At 42.4% G+C, this 10,543-nt stretch overlaps 1 protein-coding gene across 2 annotated transcripts in view; it reads right to left on the bottom strand.

Annotated features, from left to right (window-relative positions):
• The window catches only part of tnpo1 (transportin 1), a 129,081-nt gene extending 118,744 nt beyond the window's left edge, over window positions 1–10,337 (bottom strand). Inside the window, exon 1 of one of the 2 annotated variants that reach the window (XM_043707736.2) lies at window positions 10,263–10,337. In XM_043707736.2, coding sequence (XP_043563671.1) covers window positions 10,263–10,271 — 9 coding nt within the window. In that variant the 5' untranslated portion in view covers window positions 10,272–10,337. Of the gene's footprint in view, window positions 1–10,216; window positions 10,239–10,262 lie in introns of those variants that run through there. The other variant, XM_043707728.2, reaches the window with a different exon arrangement.
• Window positions 10,338–10,543: the final 206 nt, after the last annotated feature.

Below are 10,543 nucleotides of genomic sequence, written 5' to 3'. Positions count from 1 at the left end.
AGAGCAAGTGGGAGTTGAATTATGCAACATAAGTAGAGTACCTGGTGTTAAAGGCCACTTTATTTTCCATATGCGCTTATAAGCACTAAAATCTTTTGACCCACCCAATAATTTAGTCATAGAGATGTATAGCATGGAAACAGACACTTCGGTCCAACCTGTCCATGCCGACCAGATATCCCAACCCAATCTAGTCCCACCTGCCAGCACGTGGCCCATATCCCTCCAAACCCTTCCTATTCATATACCCGTCCAGATGCCTCTTAAATGTTACAATTGTACCAGCCTTCACCACTTCCTCTGCCAGCTCATTCCATACACGTACCACCCTCTGCGTGAAAACGTTACCCCTTAGGAAAGGCTGAGGCACTGGGGCTGTTTTCATTGGAGAAAAGAAGGTTTAGGGGTGACTTGATAGAGGTGTACAAGATGATTAGGGGTTTAGATAGGGTTGACCATGAGAACCTTTTTCCACGTATGGAGTCAGCTATTACGAGGGGACATAGCTTTAAATTAAGGGGTGGTAGGTATAGGACAGATGTTAGGGGTAGATTCTTTACTCAGCGAGTCGTGAGTTCATGGAATACCCTGCCAGTAGCACTGGTGGACTCTCCCTCTTTATGGGCATTTAAACGGGCATTGGATAGGCATATGGAGGATAGTGAGCTAGTGTAAGTTAGGTGGGCTTGGATCGGCGCAACATAGAGGGCCAAAGGGCCTGTACTGCGCTGTATTTTTCTATGATCTATGTCTCTTTTATATCTTTCCCCTCTCACCCTAAACCAATGCCCTCTAGTTCTGGACTCCCCCCACCCCAGGAAAGAGACTTTGTCTATTTATCCTATCCATGCCCCTCATAATTTTGTAAACCTCTATAAGGTCACCCCTCAGCCTCCGACGTTCCAGGGAAAACAGCCCCAGCCTGTTCAGCCTCTCCCTATAGTTCAAATCCTCCAACCCTGGCAACATCCTTGTAAATCTTTTCTGAATCCTTTCAAGTTTCACAACATCTTTCCAATAGGAAGGAGGCCAGAACTGCACACAATATACCAACATTGGCCTAACCAATGTCCCGTACAGCCGAAACATGACCTCCCAACCCCTGTACTCAATACTCTGACAAATAAAGGAAAGCATACCAAACGCCTTCTTCTCTATCTTAACTACCTGAGACTCCACTTTCAAGGAGCTATGAACCTGCACTCCAAGGTCTCCTTGTTCAGCAACACTCCCTAGGACCTTACCATTAAGTGTATAGGTCCTGCCAATTTGCTCTCCCAAAATGCAGCACCTCACATTTATCTGAATTAAACTCCATCTGACACTTCTCAGCCCACTGGCCCATCTGGTCTGGATCCTGTTGTAATCTGAGGTAACCCTCTTCGCTGTCCACTACACCTCCAATTTTGGTGTCATCTGTAAACTTACTAACTGTACCTCTTATGCTCGCATCCAAATTATTTATGTAAATGACAAAAAGTAGATCCTTTTTGTAGATCCAGCACTGATCCTTGTGGCACCCCACTGGTTACAGGCCTCCAGTCTGAAAAATAACCCTCCACCACCACCCTCTGTCTTCTACCTTTGAGCCAGTTCTGTATCCAAATGGCTAGTTCTCCCTATATTCCATGAGATCTAACTTTGCGAATCAGTTTCCCATGGGAAACCTTGTTGAACGCCTTACTGAAGTCCATACAGATCACATCTACTGCTCTGCCCTCATCAATCTTCTTTGTTACTTCTGGTAATTTTCTTCAGAATGGTCACTGCCAGATTTGTCATCCTTCTAAATTTCAACTTGTTGTAATTTACTTATTCACTATCGCTTTGCACCTTATGAAAACTGGACACTTTTGAAAATTCTCAACTGATAAGACCACAAGACATACTAGAAGTAGATTCAGCTTATGGCGTCTGCTCTGCCATTCATGAAATCATGGCTCACCTGAAAATTCTCAACTCCAGCCTTATCCCCATAGTTCTATTCTCTCACTGATTATAAATTTGTCCATCTCAGCCTTGAATACATGCAAAGTCCCAGCCTCAACACCCTTCAGTAAAGAATTTCACAGACTCATGAACTTCAGAAGAAATTCTTCTTCATCTGTGTCTTAAGTGGGCAACCCCTGACTTGGAGATGATGCCCACTGGCTATAGACTTTCCAAAGAGTAAACGACCCCTCCATCTACCCTGTCAAGACTGCAAACATATTACATTTTTCAATAAGGTTGCACCTCACTCATGACGCCAATACGAACGGGTCCAATTAATCCAAACTCTCCATATATAAAAATCCCTCCATAGCTGGGATCAACTGAGGAAACCTTCTTTAGACTGTTTATAATGCCAATATATCTTTGTTTAGACAAAGTGACAAAATCTGATCACAGTCTTCGAGATGTGGTCTAACCTGTGCCTAGTACAATTTTTTCATGTTTTCATACCAGACACCCTCTGAAATAAAAACCAACATTCCATTTGCCTTCCCTAAAACCTACTAAACATGCCCTCCAGCTTTCTGAGATTTATACATGATGGCCTCCAAATCAGTCTGGGCTGCAGCTTACTCAATTTAAATAATATACAGCACTTTAATTCTTGCAGACAAAATTATCACTTGTTCTGCCATGTTTTTGACAACTCCTTAATTTGCCAACCTTCCCAGTGTGGACTGGTATAATCCTCACCACTTGCCTTCCCACCTATTTTTGTGTCATCTGTAAACATGCACTTTTCATTCAAGTCATTTTTATATACATGCCGACCAGATATCCCAACCCAATCTAGTCCCATCTGCCAGCACCCGGCCCACATCCCTCCAAACCCAACCTATTCATATACCCATCCAAATGCCTCTTAAATGTTGCAATTTTACCAGCCTCCACCACATCCTCTAGCAGCTCATTCCCTCCACGTACCACCCTCTGCGTGATAAAGGTGCCCCTTAGGTCTCCCCATATCTTTCCCCTCTCACCCTAAACCAATGTCCTCTCATTCTGGACTCCCTGACCCCAGGCTCACTGGTCTATAGTTTCTTAGCTTTTCCTAACTAGTGGCACATTAGCCAACATCCAGTCTTTCAGCACATCACTTGTGACTATGATACAAATGTCTCAGCTAAGGGCTTTCTTCCTAACTTTGCTCTAGCTTTGCTACCATTATCCAGTCTGTGTCCAGGTACATCAGAATCTCTTCAAATAGAGTCATAGAGATGTACAGCAAGGAAGCAGACCCTTCGGTCCAACCTGTCCATACCGACCAGATATCCCAACTCAATCTACTCCCATCTGCCAGCACTCGGCCCATATCCCTCCAAACCCTTCCTATTCATATACCCATCCAAATTCTTCTTAAATGTTGCAATTGTACCAGCCTCCACCACATCCTCTGGCAGCTCATTCCATACACGTACCACCCTCTGCGTGGAAAAGTTGCCCCGTAGGTCTCTTTTATATCTTTCCCCTCTCACTCTAAACCTATGCCCTCTACTTCTGGACTCCCCGACCCCAGGGAAAAGAATTTGTCTATTTTTCCTGTCCATGCCTCTCATAACTTTGTAAACCTCTATAAGGTCACCCCTCAGCCTCCGATGCTCCAGGGAAAACAGCCCTAGCCTGTTCAGCCTCTCCCTATAGCTCAAATCCTCCAACCTGACAACATCCTTGTAAATCTTTTCTGAACCCTTTCAAGTTTCACAACATCTTTCCAATAGGAAGGAGACCAGAACTGCATGCAATATTCCAACAGTGGCCTAACCAATGTCCTGTACAGCCGCAATGTGACCTTCCAACTCCAGTACTGAATACTCTGACCAATAAAGGAAAGTATACTAAATGCCTTCTTCACTATCCTATCTACCTGTGACTTCACTTTCAAGGAGCTATGCACCCGGCCCCCTCACTTCAAAAGTTCTTAATTCTCATGCCCTGCCAGTTTTCTTTCTTCATATATTCACTCATGGAACATGGGCATCACTGGCTGGCCAGCATTTACTGACCATCAGAAGGTGATGAACTGTCTTCTAGAACTGCAGTCCATATGCTATACCTTGCCCACAATGTCCTTAGGGAGGGATTCCAGGATTTTGAGTGAAGGAACAGTGTATTTTTCAAGTCAGGGCATTGAGTGGTTTGGAGGATAACTTGAAGATGGTGGTGTTCCTGTGTATCTGCTACAATTGTACTTTTAGATGGAAGGGGTCATGGGTTTGTTAGGTGCTATCTAAGAATCTTTGGTGTATTTCTGCAGCGCATCTTGTTGATAGTATACACTGCTGCTACTGAGTGTTGATGGTGGAGGAAGTGGATGCTTGTAGATGTAGTGCCAGTCAAACAGGCTGCTTTGCCCTGAATGGTGTCAAGCTTCTGGAGTGTTGCTGGAGCTGCACCCATGCAGATAAGTGCAGAGTATTCCATCATACTTGTGCCTTGTAGATGGTGGATAGGCTTTGGGAGTCCAGGATGTTAGTTACTCCTGATACCCATTGATACAAGTTTTGCTCGGGCTCTGTGGCCGCACTCAGTCAAATGCAGCCTTGATGTCAAGGATTGTCATGCTCATCTCACATATGAAATTCAGCTCTTTTGTCCATGGTTGAAACAAGCCTGTAAGGAGGTCAGGAACTGGTAGAACTCAAACTGGGTATCATTGAGCAGGTTAAGGGGTGACCTTCTAGAGGTTTATAAAATGAGGGACATGGATATAGTAAACAGACAAAGTCTTTTCCTTGGGTGGGGAGAGTCTAGAGCCAGAGGGCATAGGTTTAAGGAGCGAGGGGATAAATTTAAAATGGACCTAAGGGGCAATTTATTCACACAGAGGGTAGCACATGTATGGAATGAACTGCCAGAGGAAGTGGTGGAAGCTGGTACAACGACAACTTTTAAAGGCATCTGGATGGGTACATGAATCGGAAGGGTTTAGAGGGATATGGGCCAAGTACTGGCAAATGGGAGTAGATTTGGTTCGGATATCTGGTCAGCATAATTGAGTTGAAGGGTCCGTTTCCATGCTGTACATCTCTATGACTATCTCCATCTACCACTTAATCAGCCCAGTTCTGTATCCTGTCAATGTCCCATTGCAACCTACAACAGCCCTCCACACTACCACTGACTCTCAATTCTCTCCAATAATTTGCCCACTGCCAACGTAAAACAGATTGCTCTGTAATTCCCAGGATTATCCCTATTTCCTTTCTTGAACAGGAGAGTAACATTTGACACCCTCCAATCAACTGGTACTACTCCAGTGGCCGATGAGGATGCAAAGATCATCGCTAAAGGCGCAGCAATTTCTTCCCTCGCTTCCTGTACTAACCTTGGGTATATCTTGTCTGGCCCAGGGAATTTATCTATCCTTAACAGATTATTTTCATGGGTTTGTTAGGTGCTAAACACATTCGCTCAGTGACATCCTGATCCAGTTCTCAAAAAATCCACATAACCATGACACCTTTGCATGTAAACACAGGAGCTGTAACATCTACCCCTTTTACCTCCTCTCACCGCACTGTTCAAGGGCCAAAATACTCCCTCCAGCTGAAGCAGCAATTTACATTGTTGTGCCTGAAATGGGTGTGCATTGTCTTTCCTTAGATCCTTTTTTGTTTGCCCCTCCAGAGACTAGACAGCTCAGCTGAGAAGTTTATCTTCAGCAGGTTGAACAATAATTCAATGCCCCCTCTAAACTGTGCAACCACTCCAAGCCAATCAGCATGCCGATGCATTCTTCAATTTCAGAGGTCAATACCATGCACAGACCTTGGAGGCCCACACAGCAATTGCACTTACTCCCAAATGAAAACTAAAATAATCTCTACTGCATGCAACACTATTCAAACAGAACAGCCATAAAACCAAGCAAGGTTATCTATAAGCAGCAGTCCAAGTAGTGGGCAGCACAGTGGCTAGCACTGCTGCCTCACAATGCCTGAGACCCTGGTTCAATTCCTGCCTCAGGCAACAGAATGTTTGGAGATTGCACATTCTCCCCGTGTCTGCGTGGGTTTCCTCCCACAGTCCAAAAACGTGCTGGTTAGGTGAATTGGCCATGCTAAATTGCCCGTAGTGTTAGGTGAAGGGGTAAATGTAGGGGAATGGGTCTGGGTGGGTTGCGCTTCGGCCGGTCGGTGTGGACTTGTTGAACCGAAGGGCCTGTTTCCACACTGTAAGTAATCTAATCTAATTAGCTGAAGTCATGTGACTCCCAGAAAGGTCCTTTAAAACATATATTTAAGTCCTTTCATCGAGCCTTCTTTGATAAAAATCCACCAAATTTGAATGAAATTGATTTTTCCACAATCCCACACACACCTTTCAATTTAGTCTAGTGTACTTGCTGTTTGCAAATTGCTCTCTCCTATACAAGGGAGACAAAGTGCAGACTGAGACACCAATGTTGGGGAAAACCTCCAGTTCGTCAACAAGAACGAATCTGACTTCTAGAGGCCTTTCATTGTAATTCTTCGCCATACTCTCTCAGAGATCTCTCACTTTGTTTGCTGCATTGTTCCAGTAAAGCTCAATACAAGCTTGAGCATCTCACTTTTTAATTAGGCACTTTACAGCTTCTGGATTCATCAATGAACTCCACCTTATTTTGTTTGGGCATTTTATCTCAGACTTTCACTTTCAAATAGCAATACCTGCCCCAGTCACATCGTTTGTTTCTTTCTTGCAATGTACTTTTCCCTTGGGATTTTGAGGCTAATTCTTGTCATTCAATCCCGCCTGTCTTTCACAGACATTCCTTTTGTCATTGTCCCGTCTATCTTTTGCTCAAAAACTATGACATCACTAATATTTGTTAGTTCTCATGACCTAATCCATTAAATCTGTTTCTCTCACCAGGTGCATTACATGGTAAATACTTCCATCATATTTTGTTGCTATTTCATATTTCTATTTTTCATAGTATTTTGCTTTTCGATTGACTTACAGATTGTATTCAGTTAAAAGGGAGGAAATAATAATGTCAACATGAGGTGGTGGTACACCAGGAATGGCATCACACTAATCATCTAAAACAAGGACTTAAAGGCTTTGAATCCATGGCAGATGGCGAGTCTGAAATCAATAAAATTTTAAAAGAAGTAGTTGCCCTAATGCTGACCATGTAACCACTGCTGATTGTCATAGAACCCAACCTGATTCACTAAAGTCTAGGGACATCCTAACCTGGTCTGGCCAATATATGACACCAGACTCTCAGCAATGCGGAGACTCTTAACTGTCCTCTAGGCAGTTAGGTGTGGGCAAGAAATGCTAGTGGAGGTATAAAAATAATACAGGACTTAAAGGCCAGTTAACCTGAAAGAGTCATATAAGTCAGAGCACTGAATATAGCACTGAAAAAGGCCCTCTGATCCACCGAATCTCACCTGTCAAACAAAAGCACCTAAGTTTTCTGATCCCATTTTCCAGGACTTGGCCATAACCTTGCATGTCTTGGCATCACAGACCTAAACATTTCTTAAACATTATGAGGTTTTCTGTCTCTATCAGCCTTCCAAGCAAAGTTTTTAACAGCACGGAAAAAGGCCCCTCAGTGAGCCTCTATTTGCAAATTTCAGAAAACACCTATATATTCTTATCTCATTTCCCAACATTTTGCCTGTAGTTTTATATGCTATGGCATGTATCTAAATAATTCTTCGATGTCTTAAATGTTGTTACTCTATCATCTTTTAAGGTAGTGATTGCATATACCCACAATCTTGTGGACGGCAAAAAAAATCCTCAATTCCTCTCTAAACGTCCAACACCTTACCTTAAAACTGTGCCTCATGGTTATTGACCCCAAAACAGAAAGTTTCTCCCTGTCAACTTTGTCTATGCCCCTCAGAACTTTGCACACTCACTTAAATTCCCACTCAACCATCCCCATCTGGAAAACATCCCCAGCCTATCTAGTCTCCAACAGTAAAGAAAATGCAAAAATCTATTATTAGGAATGTTGTAACAGGCAATGTTCCAACTAATTTTTAAGTGGATGCATGGACTTCTGAAGCCCATGTGCAGCAACGATTTGAGCAGGCAGAAGCCAATAAGCTTGCACAAGATCTCTACACAGCTGCGCAGCTTAAAGGAAATATCAATGACAAGACAGTGCTACCGGATACAGTCAATACCTATTTACACATACCGACAAAGTAGAGCAGACGTTTCCCTTTCTGGGGCAATCTGGAACAAGAAGTCATAGTTTCAGGATAAGTGGTACACAGAGATGAGAAGGAATTACTTCTCAAAAGGTTGCGAATCTGTTGAATTCACTATCCCAGAATGTGGTGGATGGCAGGACAGTGAATAAATTTAAGTAGGAATCAGACAGATTTTTAATTAGTACAGGTCGAAGGGTCATTGACAGTGAGCAGGAAAATAAAAGTTGAGGCAGAGACGAGATCAGCCATGATCATATTGAATGGTGGAGCAAGCTCAAGGGGCTGAATTGCCCACTTCTGTTCATAGTCCTTATGTTCCATGTTTGTATTTTCAAAAAGCATTTGATAAGAAGTCACACCAGGAATTGCAACATACAACTCGGCTCATGTAGTTAGGGATAACATAACTACATGCATTTAGGTTTGGTTAACAAATTGAAAACAGAAAAGGAATGAACGGGTCATTTTCAGATTGCTAGGCTGTAACTACTAAGCTACTACAAGGAGTCTTGGGTCTCACCATTTATAATCTATCAAAATGAGTGGAGTTAGTGTAGCTTATGTAAGTTCACTGATTACACAAAATTCAGTGAAAATATAAAATTGATCATGAAGCAAAGAGGTTACAAAGGGATATAGATGGATTAGGTGTGTGGGCCAATAAGTGACAGATGATATAACGTGGAGTATTGTGAAGTTATGCTTTTTGGGAGAAAACATAAAAGGAGTTTAATTTCTTAAATGATGGGAGATGCAAATGTCAGTAATCAGATGGACCTGGGTGTACCTGTATTCAGTTCACAAAATTATCTTGCAAACACAGCAAGTAATTAGGAAAGCAAATGATATAATACTTTATTACTACAAAGAGATTGGATAAGAAATCTTACTACAGTAACATAAGGACTTGATGAAACCACATCTTGACTAATGTCTTGACTCTTGGTCTCCTTATCCAAAGAAGTAAAGAGGGTATAGGTATTCAGTAAATATTCACTAAACTGATTCTGGAAGTGGTACGATTGTCTTTTCTGAGAGAAAAAAAAAGTACATAGACTAGATCTATATCTGAGAATTTTAATACTAGAGGTTATTGTCATTAAAATAAATTCTGCCGAGGCTTGACAGATCAATTGCCACAAGGATGTATGCCTTGGTTGAAGAATGTACAATCAGGGATTATAGTCTCAGAATGACATCAGCCATTTAAGACTGAGGGGGAAAGACAAATATCATATTTCAAAGTGGTGTGAATGTTTTACATTCTCAATCCTATCATTGGTCATATTCATGATGGAGTTTAGCAGATTTGTAGGTATCAAGGAATATGCGCACAATCAAAGGTCTATAGACAAAACAACTAAACGTACGACCGTCTAGCATTTTACGTTAGCCTTAACTGTAGATGGCGAGAACAATCTTGAGGTTTCCGCATTTAAATCATCCTTTGTAGTCACAATTGTGGAATCCCAGGCTTTACACACTCCAAAGTATGATAATTAATTTAACCATTGGAGGCAACCAACGCAAATCGACTCCACCAGTTCATAATTGCTCTAGAAGTTAGAGAGCGAAAGCTATCCATTAAAGCTTTCCGAATCCACGAGAAGCCATATAGTGTTCCTCCCCAGATATATAAATGACTAGATTCACATAATCCTTAACTATACAACAATCCCCTTCCTACACAGGTAATTCTGTATCTGCATCTCTCACCTGGAAGGCACGGTTTCCAAAACGTAAAATACTCAAATACCGGGATGAAGTCTCGAACACTTAACAGTCGATGCGTCTAAACTGCCAATGGCTAAATGCGTGAAACAAAACTGACAGATATAACTGATAAATGCCCTCCATCATCATGCCCGGCTTCCAGGTGGACCTCACTGAACATTTTTTTTAAAATAGAGCGGGATGGGAGAAGCGGCCTAAAAAAAACTCGCAATAACCTGCTGGTCACACTACAACATTTTTTTAACGGAAACCACTGCAACATTTATGACCTATTCTAACCACCCACCATTTGTTACAACAAATTAAAAGAAAAGATAAACCTGCGACAAGTAGTGAACATCCATCCGCAAACACACATCGACCTACCCAAACCATCACAGTGTCCGGTGTAACTGTACAAAACACATCCGCGCTCCTCAAATGGCGCCCAACGTCGACCGGATCACGTGCATCCAGTCAGCGATCTGATTGGTCGGGCAGTAACCGTGACAACCATGTCCAGCACCTTTAAAAGAAGTCTCCATGGCAACCACAAGTAATGGACCTTAGAATTGTATCTATGAGCTTCGAGAAACCCAATATCGTGGGCACGATTGTTCCCTCACTGCGGACCTACTCAATCGTAGAGTCAAGGCTCTTTGACCAGA

Source organism: Chiloscyllium plagiosum, unplaced genomic scaffold (assembly GCF_037043375.1).
Source record: "Chiloscyllium plagiosum isolate Xiang-an unplaced genomic scaffold, Cpla_swu_hap1 HiC_scaffold_2, whole genome shotgun sequence".
NCBI lineage: Eukaryota > Metazoa > Chordata > Chondrichthyes > Orectolobiformes > Hemiscylliidae > Chiloscyllium > Chiloscyllium plagiosum.
Note: the sequence above shows the minus strand (reverse complement) of the source record. Positions and strands in the feature narration are given on the sequence as shown.